Here is a 16,211-nt window from a genome sequence, read left to right as displayed (position 1 = left end):
ACTGGTCTGCAGAAAGCCAAGTCCTAATCCCAGCTGACTTTAAATGAGCCAAAAACTCATCACCAAACCCCAATGACTTGTACATAAGGGTACTGTCATTTTAGACACGTCCAAAACTGTTGCAACGGAGATGTAAATACAATTTTTAAATACATGAATTATGTTTCCATCTTTGTTGCCACAGTTCTGTTCTGCCTTTTTCTGTTCTAAAGATGGGGGTGTCCCAACACTTTTGTCCTTATAGTGTCTATACAAGTCATTGGTGTTTGGTAATGAGTTTTTGAGTCAAGGTCTGCATATAAAGTCACACCAGAGGTGTTCAGCTGGGATTAGGACTTGGCTTTCTGCAGACCAGTCAAGTTCTTCCACACTGACTCAATCAATCATGTCTTTTTGAACCGTGCCTTATACACAGAGGCACTGTCAAGTTAGAATAGAAAAGGGTCCTGTCCAAACTGTTGCTATAAATTAGAAGCACACGATTCCCTAGAAAATTATTAGCTTTAACATTAAGATTTGCACTCATAGAAATTACTAAAGTAGTCAAACATGTTCATTAGAAGGGGTTGACCCAATACTTTTGGCAATATAGTGTATATATGTAAGCACTAGTTCCATATTTAGGAGTGAATGTTAAAACGGCTTGCCACATACAGTGTGGAGAACACAGCAGATATGTAAAGCCGACTACACATTTCTACAAATAAAGCCTCGACGACGAATCTAAGGTCTACTAGATGTCAACTCCTAGACAGATATATCAGCGAACTAGCTGATCTTGGCATCGCTCGTTTTCGCGAGACGTTTCCAGCGGCGTCGGAACGCGGAGGAGAGAGGCAGCAGCATCAGTAATAAGACTAGGACGCTCTCCTCAGCTCCCTCCCAACCGCACGGCTGAGGCGGATTCAACTGCAGCACTGGGGAACGTATCGCTGGATGTGGGTGAAGACCGTGTGAATGCGCGTGTAGGCTCATACGCTGGGATAGCGAGATCTGCTCATCCTAACCCTATGCGCCTTAAGAACGCTTCCCAATCTGGCGCGCTCAGGACTGAGGCAGGTGTAGCGGCGAGGGCGCATCCATGAGCGTCTTCTCCCGGGACGGCATGTTTTTAGTTTAACCGGATTTGTTGAACAGACTGGGGAAGAGGAAAGGCGAGTTCGGAAGTTTTGATGCATATGATCACAACCACCATGATTTTTATGATCCTCGGTGCTTCAATTGTCATGGTAAGACCCTTCGCCTGCCTATGCACTTCATAATTGTGCATTTCTATCATTTTCAAAGTGAAATCGGGGGTTAACGAGAGCGTGGACCGCTGAAAGTACATTTAGAAATCTCATTAAGACAGCAGTACTTGTGTCTATTACTGGCTGATGTGGAAATGTAATGTGTATTTTCCCCTGCAGTGGTCACAGTACCAGGTCATGTAGCGGTTGCTGTGTTCCAATACTGCTTGTCATGTCCCGGTTGACTCGAATGGTTCTTTGCAGGCGATAGCGTGTTTAATGGACATGAACGCACTCCTGGACCGCTTTCACAACTACATCTTACCGCATTTACGAGGGGAAGACCGCGTCTGTCATTGCAACTGTGGAAGGTAAAAAACCCAAGCGTTAATAATGAATTGAGTTCTAGCACGAGAGAAATTGACAGGTTTCCTCATCTATTACTAACAGCTCTTAGGCCTGAGCTATTCTCCAGCCCCCGAAACACTGTCTTTTCCATTTCATCTCATTTATGCAATCGGAGATTGTCACATTAAAGGCCTCATTTGTGTATTCGCGGGGTTTATGTCATAATTTGGGCGTAATTCGAATGGTTTATCAATACTGAGCAGCTACTGTTGCTTTGCGTCGGTGTTTCAGTAGGAGAATTCTCCTTGATTTCTCTGCTTGTGTTTTTTCTTTCTTTCTGCGTATCAAGGTGTGATTTTTTTTCTCCAAGCACAGCTAGAGATGTTGTTATTTTGGGTGCGTGAGTTGGCCACAAAATCACGTTGATATTACTGAAATAAAATGTGATTTTAATACAGGACTGCGGCGAGTTAATGCATATACAGTTTACAAAAAGTGTAGTACAAAAAGGTTTGGACAAAAATGTACAAATACTCTTATTTATATTTTATATACACATACAGGGCTATCATTAGGCTACTATTTGTCTTTTATGTACCGAAGCTTGGCTTGTTAGTTATCATTTTCACAACAGTTTCTGTTCAAGCTACATCTGTTGATTGCAAGTTTTTGATGTAGGAACATCTGAGGGTAGTAAATTAGGTCATCTCGTAATTGTTCTCAATTAGAAATGCATGTTTTAGCACTTTATTATTGGTGAAGATCTTTTAATAACTTAATGATTTCATGTATGCCACATTTCTTTCCAAACAGAGTATATTCTGTGTCACATTTCAGGTCCAAGAGCATTATAAATGGGTCATGGTCAGTGAAAACTTGCTCAGTGTCCTGATATTTGTAGAAGGAAGACATATAACTCTCATGGGAATTATTTGTTCATAAATGAAACATAAAGCCAATTTATAGATAAACAAAGGAAGCGTATTGTCATGATTTGTGCTGATCATTGTCACTAAGAGGTAGCATTTATCATTCTTCATTGGTCAAAATGTTAATCTGTTCATACAGTCCTTTAACATCTGCATATCTGTATATTTCTGCCTATCAATATCTAATGTGCAAAACTTGTGTTCTCTTAATTCCTTTTAATACATGCAAATTCATATATAAATGACTTTTTTTTCTACCTTTTACTCCAAATTTGCCACTGTTATAGTTTTCCCTCTTAATTAAAAAAATGAGAAGTTCAAAATAGTTTTTGTAATTTTTTCAACTAAAATATAACAGTAAAACAAAACTTAATACATTGATTTCACTTTTGAGGCGTAATGTTGCTAAGGATCAAGGTTGCATGTAAGTTGTATTCAAACTCACCATAAGTCAATTTTCTTTACATGAAATATAAAGAAATTAGGTATCATGAACAGTCCTTTTTTGCATAAAACCAGATGAAGAGTTGCAAATGCAAAATGTCCTTTAACCCTTATCAAAGACACTTTTGCATATAGTTCTGTTAAAATGTTAGAAGAGCATTTTCCCCATAGACTTCCATAAACAACACAGTGCAACAAAACAGCTGTGTGCCAAACCATATGTTCAATGCATTTATATGTTCCAAGACAACAAACCCAGCTTGACTGAGCTCAGTTGGATCCAAATAGTATCAGTACTTATTAAAGAGAACATTATTAAAGCAAGCGTTTGTGTAATTGACATAATATTGTATGTCCTCATTGTCATCTCTTTATTTATTGTTTTCTTTATCGTTTTATATTTAATGTTCCCGTCTATCGCTTTTTGTTGCTGAATGTAAACCTCTAAACACAGTTCTCCCCTCTCTGCCCTAGGCATCATGTTCACTACGTAATTCCATATGACGGAGACCATTCGCTCGTGGACTCGTCTGAGAATTACTTTGTGAGTGACAGTGTGACCAAACAGGAGATGGACCTCATGCTGGGGCTTTTGCTGGGCTTCTGTATCAGCTGGCTGTTGTTGTGGCTGGATGGAGCTTTGCACTGTGCTGTGAGGGCCTGGAGAGCCAGTCGCTATTATGGTGAGTGGGAAGAACATTGTAACCAAGACTATATGGAAAGCATCTATGTTGATAGATGTAAAAGACAAAGGATATGCTTGTAGGAACAATATCCAGACCAAGATTTGATTACAGAAAATTTAATTTGAGCTTATATAGAGTAAGTGAGTGTTCATCCATTTTTTTATGCATCAAAATCAAGTTTTCTTCCCTCACGTGACAATTCATTTAATGCTATGAGCAGAGGTAATGCTATTTGTATGTTTGTTTGCATTATATTTTGTTTTGCGTGATCATTTTGAGGTTAAACATAGTTGAGTGTTGTTTCCTTGCTCAATAAATGCCATGTTTTGTGTGCAGGAGTTAAATGGATGTATTCAGGTACTAACACTGGTTGCTGTATTTAAAAAAAAAAAAAAAAAAAACTCAAGAATTGACGTCAAACACTATACTGCGAAGAATAAGTGCCTTAAATGTTAATGACAATATGAAAACTTGTGTAGTTAATTTAAAGTACACTAAAAAAAATGGATGTCAAAACAAGTTTTAACTTAGAAATTGCCAGTAAATTTCTCAATTAATTACAAAGAAACACGTAAAGTAAAAGGCTGAGAAAGTATATTCTTGTAAAACTTACACTTTGTTTTATTTGCAACTTCGAAAAAATTTTTTTTACAGTGATGTTAGCTGTATCCTAAAGAATAAAATACTGAAATTAAAAGAATGAGAATTCAAATTGTACATTTACTTATTATATCACTGGTGTTTATAATATACAGTAACAGATCAGCTAATCTCACAAAATGATTAGCAGTTGGGTGTGTTAGATTGATATATATATACCCGTATTTGTATAGGATTAATTCCTCATACATTTTTAAACCCATCTTTGAAATGTGTCCCACTGTATTGGTTTTATGTTAATAAACATATTTTTTTCCAAACACTCCCAAAATTCAATTTTCTTTCCCCAAACATTTACGCACCTATATTTTTCATTTTCATCAGCTGTCAGCTGTCAGCTTCTGCCCTGTTATTATCACCCCCAGTAATGAATGTATTAAGATGAAGACTGTGGCTGCAGAAATTAACAGCAGGCTTTCACTCAGTGTAACTGAATCGTAGGCAACACAGCAGTTGTTTATAACATTTGTCCATGGCCCTTTGAGGGCAAAGAGGTACATAAGCTGTGGCAGAATATGTAAATAGTGCCTTAAAAGGGAACGCTTTTAGTTTGAATATGATTATTGTGTTCATCGCATGAACTTTTGATGGTTATTATAGGTCAAGGAAAGTGACAGATAAAAGAACTGCTTGGAAGAACAGAATATATTGAAAAAGTAGGTTATTATGTGGCCACTAACTATTTAGTAATTAAACACTCCGTGCCAGGGGATGGCTAGTTGGGCAGAGGTTATTTAGTGACAATGAGTGGCTATAATGAGCAATACCCCACAATACTCGGCAAATAAATAAATATGTGGGCGTGAAATTTGAAATGTGTTCCGTTACTATGAACAAAAGCAATAAGGCCAAAAACATTAAAAAAATATTAAAATAAAATAAAAAAAAAATCAGTTATTTTCGTTACAATCAATAACTGAAATGCAAAGGAGTTTGAGTGAAATTAGAAGGAGCGAGTCTGTGGTGTAACGAAATTCACTTTTAGTTCTGGAGGAGTGGACTGATATACAGAGTTGGAAAATGGTGAAAATTGGGAAATATCAAAGTGCAGAATGCAGTTACTGACCAGTCAGAATCAAGTATTGCAGATCATTGTGTAATATATAATATACTGAAGGGATAGTTAAACTAAAAATATTTCAATTCTGTCATCGTCTACTGAACTCACCCTCATGTCCTTCCAAATGCGTACGACTTTGGTTAATCTTCAAAAAACACATAATAAGATATTTTAATGAAACCTGAGAGGTTTTGGTGTCTTGAAAGTCCAGTTAACCAAAACGTTGATAAACAAATACGCGTAGATCACATATGGTAAACAACAAAGCTCTATGTATGTGTGTTAATATGGGAATAAAAACTTAAATTAAATGTTCATAATATAAATAAATGTTCATAATATATAGCAATCATATCTCTTTTAAACCACTCAGTTCATTTTGTTCATTTTACAATTCCTTTATGGTCTTTTTGGATCTTCTTAGTTTTGGTTACCCGTCTTTATGGAGGGACAGAAACATCTCAGGTTTTATTAAAAAATATCTTAATTTGTGTTTTAAAGATTAGCCAAATCTTATTGGTTTGGAACAATATGAGGGTGAGTAAATGATTACAGAATTTTTATTTTTGGGTGAACTGTCCCTTTAATTCAACCACCGAATTCAAAATATATTCAGTTCAGTTCACATCTAGATTCATAGTAGCACTGAGGGAAATTACAACCTTATTTATTTTTTTATATCCAATACAAAATGGTATTTCCATATGATAAGACCCAGTGAAAATACTGGGGATGCCCTCTAGTAAAGCACACCACAGCTGTGAAATTGTGACGTTGATGGCAGGTCAGCCTCTTTTAGCCTCACCAGGATAGGGAGTGAAGGTGAGGTTGATGGAAAGGAAGGTGGGAGGGAGATGCTGTCATGCCCCCACCCCCACCAGCACACACACACACACACACACACACACAGCGACTTGCACCCTTGCACTGTGCGAGCGCTAAAAATAGACAAAGAGCAGCTGGATAGAGAAGGCAAGTTGGCGAGACATGTAAGTGTGCAGTCATACTCACACACACATACGCACACACACACAATACATATACACTGCACTGAGGCACATACCTTAATTTTTTGCTCTGATTTCCTATTTAAGAATTCAATTTCATTGCTTTGACTGTTTGCTGTTACCCTTTTGTTCAGCTCAGGAGTGATATAACTGATTTATGTAATGTAATAATTTTATACATTTAGCTGTTATATATTTTACATCTTGTTGACATTGTAATAATCTTATAATTTAATTTAAATAATACAATATTTTAAACATTATATTTTATATTATTATTATTTTTATTTTTTTACATTTTAATAATTATTTTCTGCTCAGTTCAGGAATAATATACCTATGAACTGATTTACATTGTAATAATAAATATATATTAATAATTTAATATATGTTATATTATGTATATGTATATCCATATTTTTTAGAATGAATGTAATTTTTTGTTACAGACAATCCTTTTTTACAGTTTCAGTTTCTCCCCAAACAACCCAAAACAGCCTTCAAAGAAATTAAACAGTTGCAGTCATTGAAAATAAATAAATAAAAATAAGCACCTAAAATGAAAAGAACAGTTGTAAAAAAATGTAACTATATAGTTACATTTTTTTACAACTGTTCTTTTCATTTTAGGTGCTTATTTTTATTTATTTATTTTCAATGACTGCAACTGTTTAATATATATATATATATATAAGTAATAAGGGTAACTTTTTTTTAGATTCATAATTGAATTATGAATAAATTAATCGGAAAGCTGAATAAATAAGCTTTCCATTGATGTATGGTTTGTTAGGATAGGACAATATTTGGACGAGATACAACTATTTGAAAATCTAGAATCTGAGGGTGCAACAAAATCAAAATATTGAGAAAATCGCCTTTAAAGTTGTCCAAATTAAGTTCTTAGCATTGCATATTTCTAATCAAAAATTTATTTTTTATATATTTACGGTAGGAAATTTACAAAATATCTTGATGGATCCTAATGATTTTTGGCAAAGAAAAATCTATTATTTTGACCCATGCAATGTATTTTTGGCTATTGCTACAAATATACCCGTGCTACTTAAAACTGGTTTTGTGGTTCAGGAAATATATATTCATATTTTAATTAAATATTTTATACATTTACTTTTTTAATATTGCTATAAAAGTGCTAATAATGATTGCTTACGAACGACATCCCCTACCTTTCTTTTGTTTAAACAAAGGAACTCTCTGTTACTGAATCCCTTTAACATTCAGCTCTTCACTGAACTCTTCCTCCATTTCTTTTGATCCAGCTATGAGGCTTAAAAAAACCCTTATTCACCGTCTTCCTCTGTATACCCTTCAGGACAGTCCTAGTGGATGTCATACCCATGGAATGCTATAAATAACCCCCCGCTCCCCCATCGCCTCCCTCGCACACACACTGACACACTTCCAACAGGGCTAGTTGTGAGGGGCGGGGCTGTCTGAGGAACTCTCTGTGGTTTCGCTATACCTCTACCCCGGTCTCCACGTCTGGACCCTCACGCTGTTTCCATTAACACATTGTGTAGACATGCTGGTTCATTGTAAGCTGTACATTTCTTCCTTTTCCTGACTCAACTCATTAGCTTAGTCATTAGGAATGTATGGAACGCCGCCGTTTGACCGATGCTAATGCGTTTTTCTCTGTGCCACTCACAGATACCCCTTCCTGGTCGTGGTTGCCACAGTTCTGCAACCTCCGAGACCTCCGTAGACGCGCACAGCTCCGGCAGCTGGAGGACTCCAGCGGAAACATGGTTCACATCAAGCAGAAGCTCTATCACAATGGTCATCCCAGCCCCCGCCACCTCTGACTTTAATGGCAGTTTCCCCAAAACTGCTCCATTACCAGCTGCTGCCTCAGAGACCCACGTTAATTGTTCCACTACATCTTTTAGACGTTCAAAAACCACTCGAGTATTTGCCAAAAGAAGAAAGAAGATTATCGTTGCCAATATGCTGATCTGTGTCCACGTTTGGTTTAGAACAGTTTTTTTTCTGTACAGGCATTTTATTTTCAATTGCTGAATCTAGGCATGCACTTTTAGAATGGGGGAGGATGCAAGAAAAGGTTTTGTGAGACATTGGGAGTCAATTCATGTTTTTTCCTTGCTCCCCCCCCCCACCTTTTTTAGCTTTTTCATCAGAATACAACTTTTTGGGAGGGGGGTGATAAGCGGGTGGGATGGGAGGGTGGTAGGGTGGAGGTTATGGTTTTGTGATGGTATAGTTAGAGATTAATGCTCTTGTAAATAGTTATACATATTGTTTTATGGGATTTAAGCAAACACGGGAGTAGGAGGTTCTTAGAGACGAGTCATGAACTGTATAAAAAGAGAGAAAAACATAAAGAGGAAAGAATTTTGAATGCTGATATGTGATATGTGAACTTTTTGGATGGACGGAAAAGAGATCACTCTAAAAAATGATCGATTAGCTTTGTTACTACGTGAAATAAATGAATGTATTCATTTTATCTGTAAATAAAGGAGAGTGCAGGAAGGTTGAAATGAGCGGTCAGGGCTCTTTTTGCTGTTTTGAACGTCATCCGTCATATGTGAGAGAACTGCTAGCACTTGCCTTGTCTTCCCTACACTGTGTCCAATAGCCCTTCCTGGTCTGCTTTTAAACTACTCCAAACTCAAACAAGAACATCCAGCCTGCCAGCACACAGAGCCCTGACCCAATTTTCTCTTCCTCTTTATGTCCAGACATTGCTGTTGTGAAGATAAAATGTCTGTTTTATTAAAAGTGCCATTGAAGCACAACAGTGACCCCTAGTTTTGGGATGTGTCATTTCTCAACGACTGAAGGTGGTGTGCATGGGAACAAACACATAACATTCATGCTGAGGGGAACATTTTATGAAAGGACTCAAACTAAATATTGTACAGCAACCAGAAACTGTGGTAACTGCTGAGTTTAAAACAGTTCTAATCCTGTATAGGTACAAAAAAAAAAGAAAGAAAGTGAGACACTTTGATACTTTCAGTTAAGAACATTTGATTCTTAAAACATTTGATTTGATATGATACGATATTGATATAATACTGATATGACAAGGTGTTTCATGGTTTTTGAAAGATATATCACCATTATGCCCACCAAAACTGAATTTATATGATTAAAAGTGCAGTAAAATAGTAATATTGTGAACATAATAAAACATTAATCCGATTTAAAATAACTATTTTATCAATTTTAAATTGCAATTTATTTCTTTGATGGCAAAGCCGAATTTCTCCAGTCTTCAGTGTCACATGATCCCTCATAAATCCTTCTAATATGCTGATTTGGTTCTCAAGCAGTAATATTAGATCATAATAAGAACTATTATTAGTATTTAAACACAATAATAATATAACAGATCACCAAATCAGCATATTAGAATGATTTCTGAAGGATCATGTGACACTGAAGACTGGAGAAATTCAGCTTTGCCATCACAGGAATAAAGTACATTTTAAACTACATTAAAATTGAAAACTGTTCTTGTAATAGCGTTTCTGTTTTGTAGCGTTTTTCAAATGAATGCAGCCTTGGTGAGCATAAGATAATTTTTTCAAACAAATGACATATATTTGACACTTATTTACAGTGACTGACATTAAACCACTTAAGTCTGTAAATGTGCTCTGTTTAGGGTGGGAAATGAAATATCTGAATTGTTTAACTTGACTGAGAACAATGACATATTTAAATGACAGATTTAAATAAAATCCTTTCCAATTTGCCTCAATATACCCTACACTGACTCATAAGGTCAAAGGGATTTGTTAGAAGCTCTTCTGGCAGAAGTGGGACTCACTTGACAGATAAACGTGGACTACTCCACTTGAGGCCTGAATAAGATTGCTTTTGATCCAGGAGTCACAGCAGATCTCTGGGAGGAAATGAGACAAGACTGATGAACACCATTTCTGTTTTACCTTGAAGGGATGTTTTAATGCTTCTTCAACCGTAATTCTTGATGTCTCTCAAACTAGAGAGGAAAACCTCACTCAAGACCGATTTGCATCTCGGGAACTCCATTAGATTAAATACATTGACGACCAGTTTTCCGCTGTTATAGTCATGGTGAAGCGACTGAGATTCTAAGACAATGGTTTATCTTAAAATGCTGTCAAAGATGTTTTAAAATGCTTTCAACCCTCTTTTCCCTTCTAAAGTGATGAGTTTTGCTGAATAAATACCTTTGTGTTCGGCATTTAGTATTTTTCTGTGGATCAGCTAAATTTTGTACAATAAAAACCTGAATAATTGTTTTCACTAATTTTTTCACACAGGTTAAGTAAGAAAATACTAAGATAAAATGAACCACATCACAGGGTTTAACATATAGGGTTTTCATTATGTATTAATATTTGTATAGGAGTGCAGGTACAGTGGGGCAAATAAGTATTTGATACACTGGCGATTTTTCAAGTTTTCCCACTTACAAAGAATGGAGAGATCTGTAATTTTCATCGTAGGTACACCTCAACTGTGAGAGACAGAATATATAAAAAAATCCAGAAAATCACATTGTATGATTTTTGAATAATTAATTCCCATTTTATTGCATGAAATAAGTATTTGATCACCTACCAACCAGCAAGAATTCTGGCTCTCACAGACCTGTTAGTTTGTCTTTAAGAAACCCTCCTATCCTCCACTCATTACCTGTATTAACTGCATCTGTTTGAACTCGTTACCTGTATAAAAGACACCCGTTCACACACTCAATCAATCAGACAACCTCTCCACTATGGGCAAGACCAAAGAGCTGTCTAAGGACACTAGGGACAAAATTGTAGACCTGCACAAGGCTGGGATGGGCTACAGGACAATGGGCAAACAGCTTGGTGAGAAGGCAACAACTGTTGGCGCAATTATTAGAAAATGGAAGAAATTCAAGATGACTGTCAATCTCCCTCGGACTGGGGCTCCATGCAAGATCTCGCCTCGTGGAGTATCAATGATCCTGAGAAAGGTGAGGGATCAGCCTAGAACTACACGGGAGGACCTGGTCAATGACCTGAAGAGAGCTGGGACCACAGTCTCAACGGTTACCATTAGTAACACTACACCGTCATGGATTAAAATCCTGCAGCGCGCGCAAAGTCCTCCTGCTCAAGCCAGCACATGTCCAGGCCCGTCTGAAGTTTGCCAAAGACCATCTGGATGATCCAGAGGAGTTATGAGAGAAGGTCATGTGGTCAGATGAGACCAAAATAGAACTTTTTGGTATAAACTCCACTCGCTGTGTTTGGAGGAAGAAGGATGAGTACAATCCCAAGAACACCATCCCAATCGTGAAGCATGGGGGTGGAAACATCATGCTTTGGGGTGCTTTTCTGCAAAGGGGACAGGACGACTGCACCGTATTGAGGGGAGGATGGATGGGGCCATGTATCACGAGACTTTGGGCAACAACCTCCTTCCCTCAGTAAGAGCATTGTAGATTGGTTGTGGCTGGGTCTTCCAGCATGGCAATGACCCCAAACACACAGCAAGGGCAACTAAGGAGTGGCTCCGTAAGAAGCATTTCAAGGTCCTGGAGTGGCCTAGCCAGTCTCCAGACCTGAACCCAATAGAAAATCTATGGAGGGAGCTGAAACTCCGTGATGCCCAGCGACAGCCCCAAAACCTGAGAGATCTGGAGAAGACCTGTATGGAGGAGAGGGCCAAAATCCCTGCTGCAGTGTGTGCAAACCTGGGAAACGTCTGACCTCTGTAATTGTAAACAACGGTTTCTGTACCAAATATTAAGTTCTATTTTTCTATTGTATCAAATACTTATTTCATGCAATAAAATGGAAATTAATTATTAAAAAATCATACAATGTGATTTTCTGGATTTTTTTTAATATTCTGTCTCTCACAGTTGAGGTGTACCTACGATGAAAATTACAGATCTCTCCATTCTTTGTAAGTGGGAAAACTTGAAAAATCGGCAGTGCATCAAATACTTATTTGCCCCACTGTATATAGGCCTATGAGTATTCTTAAAGGAATAGTTCACCCAAAAAATATGAGGTTTTGACCTGCATAGCCCATTTCTCTAAATGTAATCCATTTCTGAATAATGATAAAGGTATGATAAAGTCTCAATTTTTTTTTTTTTTTGCAAATTTGTGATATAGATAGTTCTCCGTTAAGTTTCATAATGCCTATTAATTTTTAGGGCTGAGAAAGCAGGTTTTTTTTTTCTGTATGAACTATGAAACCTGACCTTTGGAGGTGTTGAGCTTCATATCATAAGATAAAAACATCGTGGCCTTATCTGCTTATGGTTTTTCATATGGATTTTAATTATCAGCCAATGTTTCCAGAACAGTTCCAGAAAAGTCATGGAGGACCTCAAATAAATTGTATAATATTTTTTCTAATATATATATATTATTATTTATATAAGCAAAAATTAGCTGATTATTATTTTTTTTAAACTCCCCATTTATATATATATATATATATATATATATTTTTTTTTTTTTTTTTTTTTTTTTTTTTTACAATTTTATTAATTTCCATTACTTTCTCAGGCCTGAGAAGCACATTGTTTCCAGGCTTCCCATAACCGTGAATCCCTGAAAGACGCTTCGGCTCATAGACATAACAGACTCATTTATGTCTATGCTTCGGCTTCAAGTTCAGTTACACAGCTTCGTGTCGCTCTTTATTGACGGAGGACAAATTCACGCCCCGCCGACTTTAGGAGGAGGAGCAGATTGCAGCTTACATAAATATTTGAAACTGTTGAAGCCTTGAAACTGTTGAAGCCACTCACGTAAAAAGGAAATCCTACATAATAACACAAAAGTGGAAGATGTCTGCGTGCATTTCTTTTACTCGCAGCGCTGCTGCTTTTCGCAACAGTAGGACGCTGGTGGTAAGTTGTTTATACGAATTCTGACCTGTCAGCATATTAATGCGTGTGTAAGGTGATTATGTGAAGCTGTGCGAGACCTTCGTGATTTATAAGGAAGTTCTCGTTTGGGAACTTACCGAGTGTGACTTGTCCATTAGGCTGAGCAGGTTAGCGGACAGATCCAGGGTTAACCTGTTACTTAACCGCTTCTGCGCAGCGTTTAAAGACGTCGGCTTCATCAGATTACATAAATGTACCGTATTTTCTAATTAAACTGACCTTCTAGTATGGAAGAGTGATATTTGAACTCAATTGTATGTTACATAGCTTAACAATGTGAGTTAAGTAACAAGGTAACTCCCGCGCAGTTCTCTATTCCACCTAGAGGTGGCGCTGTGAAGACCCCTTGGATAAAAGACATTGGCATATTTATGTATTTACTTACTTGAGAAAGCCATGGAAATAATTTGGATCTGTTTTAAATTTACCGGTTATATTTTAAGGTTGGAGGAATGCTATTTATTTTATTTATGTAGTGTCTGTACAGTCAGAGTTTAGCATCACATGTCTTATGTTGATCTTTCCTCTCACTATCCAAGCTGGTTCGATATGCCCAGACAGCAGCTGCCCCTGCCCCTGAGCCAAAAATAAAGAAATTTCAGATTTACAGATGGGACCCTGACACACCTGGTGACAAGCCCCGCATGCAAACCTACGAGATTGATTTGAACACGTAAGCACCCATATTTACACTGAAGTTGTAGTCATAACAGTTGCTTTACTGAAAGGAACAGTAAGTAAATAAATAAATAAAATTTGTCCATAATAATTTGTCCATAATAATGCTATTGTTTATTAAGAATTAAATATCACAAAATTTTAATGACACTTTCTCATCCTAGATGTGGTCCAATGGTTCTTGATGCTCTCATCAAAATAAAAAATGAAATGGACCCGACGCTCACCTTCAGACGCTCATGTAGAGAGGGTAAAAAACTAAAATGGAATTAAGAATAAATATATTTTACTCCTTTGAGCACAAAATAAAATCAATTCTGTGTCCTATTAAAGAGAGGTCAACCCAAAAATGAAAATTTGTTGAAAATTGGCACCTCTGCAGTGAATGGGTGCCATCAGAATGTGAGTCCAAACAGCCGATAAAAACAACACAATAGTCCACAAGTAATTAACACGACTCCAGTCCATCAATTAATGCCTTTAAACATACAATGAAAAGCTGTATGTTTGAATTTTCATTCTGACAGCCCCCATTCACTGCAATATGCTCTGATGAAAAAACAAACTCATTTACTTCTTCATCTACATTTTTATGAAAATTATGTTATGAAATGTCTGTAATTTTACAGGTATCTGTGGCTCATGTGCTATGAACATCAACGGAGGCAACACTTTAGCCTGCCTAAACAAAATAGATACAAATACCAGCAAGGTGACCAAGATTTACCCCCTGCCTCACATGTATGTTGTGAAAGATCTTGTCCCTGTGAGTAAACTGAAAATCCCAGCAACAATATATGAGTAATTATTTGTCAAATAGAATACACTGAAAATTTCAAACTTATCCTACACTCATATTTCCTGTTTGTTTTAGGATATGAGCAACTTTTATGCACAGTACAAGTCCATTGAGCCCTATTTGAAAAAGAAGGACGAATCAAAGCAGGGAAAAGAGCAGTACCTCCAGTCAGTCGAGGACCGTCAAAAGCTGGTTCGAGACACTCTGCTGATTCTCTCAGTGTGAAGGGTGATTGTGATTTTTGCTAATGATTTTTTTAAACACATGCTTATAGGATGGCCTGTATGAATGCATTCTGTGTGCATGCTGCAGCACTAGTTGTCCTAGTTACTGGTGGAATGGAGACAAGTACCTTGGTCCAGCTGTGCTCATGCAGGTATTTATTTTTCTCTTTATAACACTGCTTATATGGTTAATAAACAGCCATTTATCATTGTTTATTGGTTTTACAAAAATAAATCTACCAGTTAAGTCTTAGATCAGCATTGAGTTTTTTTATCTTTGGCCTCACATTTTTGCTGTTTTGTACCCAATTCTCAGGCGTATAGGTGGATGATTGACTCTCGTGATGACTTTACAGAAGAGCGTCTGTCCAAATTACAGGACCCTTTCTCCCTGTACCGCTGTCACACAATAATGAATTGTACAAAGACATGTCCCAAGGTATGCCATTTTCCCATCAAACTGCATAGCCACACTTTACTTAGATGAATTAGACTCTCTGTTATTGAAAATTAAAGGGACAGATCACCCCCAAAAATCTGTCATTTACTCACCCTCATCATTTCAAAATTGTGTGACTTGCTTTCTTCTGCGGAACATTAAAGAAGATATTTTAAATGATGTCGGTAACCAAACCGTTTCAGTTCCCTTTGACTTCCGTTGTATAGAAAAAACCTACAATGGGAGCCAAAACGGTTTCGTTTGTATTTTTGGGTGGACTGTCCCTTTAAATAAATATTTGCAATAGCTTATGTTTAGTGGCTCCCATTTTTTTTCTGTATTAATTTAATCTGTTTTGTTCTCTCTTCTGTTTAGGGACTCAACCCTGGAAAAGCCATAGCAGAAATTAAGAAAATGATGGCCACTTACAAAGAAAAGGCATCGTCTGCCGTCTGACTTGTTAATGCAGGAAATATCACATACTTGATGGTTTAAATTATTGTATACATGTGTGAATTCAGCATGGAGTGGTCTCTAATATGGGATATTTAGTTTTTACATTATTTGAAAGTGGAGACCTATATTTACTTCTAATGAACAGTAAATCTACAACTGGGCCTGCATTTCATTTCCATTTTAACTTGATTGTAGTTATACTGTACAAGAACCTGTAAAAATGGCATAATGTTTAACATGCAATAGTGTGCCATTTGTTTTGTGTGGTAGATTCATACTATACACGTACTATACTTGCTATAAAACATATACAAATATCGGCATGTT

General features: G+C 36.9%; 2 protein-coding genes across 2 annotated transcripts; both read left to right on the top strand.

The window, feature by feature from the left end:
* Window positions 1-648: 648 nt before the first annotated feature.
* Window positions 649-9,156, top strand: LOC306859335 (transmembrane protein 240-like). The gene is made up of 4 exons (XM_079400339.1): window positions 649-1,229; window positions 1,494-1,600; window positions 3,425-3,633; window positions 8,038-9,156. Exons 1-4 carry the CDS (start codon window positions 1,173-1,175, stop codon window positions 8,190-8,192), a joined length of 528 nt encoding a protein of 175 aa, XP_079256465.1. The 5' UTR covers window positions 649-1,172; the 3' UTR covers window positions 8,193-9,156.
* A 3,821-nt stretch (window positions 9,157-12,977) lies between these two features.
* LOC306860002 (succinate dehydrogenase [ubiquinone] iron-sulfur subunit, mitochondrial-like) lies at window positions 12,978-16,201 on the top strand. Its single transcript, XM_079401506.1, has 8 exons — window positions 12,978-13,249; window positions 13,828-13,961; window positions 14,131-14,216; window positions 14,596-14,732; window positions 14,841-14,957; window positions 15,040-15,141; window positions 15,306-15,428; window positions 15,804-16,201. Exons 1-8 carry the CDS (start codon window positions 13,187-13,189, stop codon window positions 15,882-15,884), a joined length of 843 nt encoding a protein of 280 aa, XP_079257632.1. The 5' UTR covers window positions 12,978-13,186; the 3' UTR covers window positions 15,885-16,201.
* The last annotated feature ends 10 nt before the right edge of the window (window positions 16,202-16,211 follow it).

The sequence above is a fragment of the Barbus barbus genome, assembly GCF_936440315.1.
Source record: "Barbus barbus genome assembly, chromosome: 40".
Lineage (NCBI taxonomy): Eukaryota > Metazoa > Chordata > Actinopteri > Cypriniformes > Cyprinidae > Barbus > Barbus barbus.
Note: the sequence above shows the minus strand (reverse complement) of the source record. Positions and strands in the feature narration are given on the sequence as shown.

Coding starts and splice junctions, on each gene's coding strand:
- LOC306860002 (XM_079401506.1), top strand. CDS start 13,187: ATGTCTGCGTGCATTTCTTTTACTCGCAGCGCTGCTGCTTTTCGCAAC. Junction 13,962..14,130: donor TACGAGATTGATTTGAACAC/GTAAGCACCCAT, acceptor TTCTCATCCTAG/ATGTGGTCCAATGGTTCTTG. Junction 15,142..15,305: donor GTCCAGCTGTGCTCATGCAG/GTATTTATTTTT, acceptor CCCAATTCTCAG/GCGTATAGGTGGATGATTGA.
- LOC306859335 (XM_079400339.1), top strand. CDS start 1,173: ATGCATATGATCACAACCACCATGATTTTTATGATCCTCGGTGCTTCA. Junction 1,601..3,424: donor TGTCATTGCAACTGTGGAAG/GTAAAAAACCCA, acceptor TCTCTGCCCTAG/GCATCATGTTCACTACGTAA. Junction 3,634..8,037: donor GAGAGCCAGTCGCTATTATG/GTGAGTGGGAAG, acceptor TGCCACTCACAG/ATACCCCTTCCTGGTCGTGG.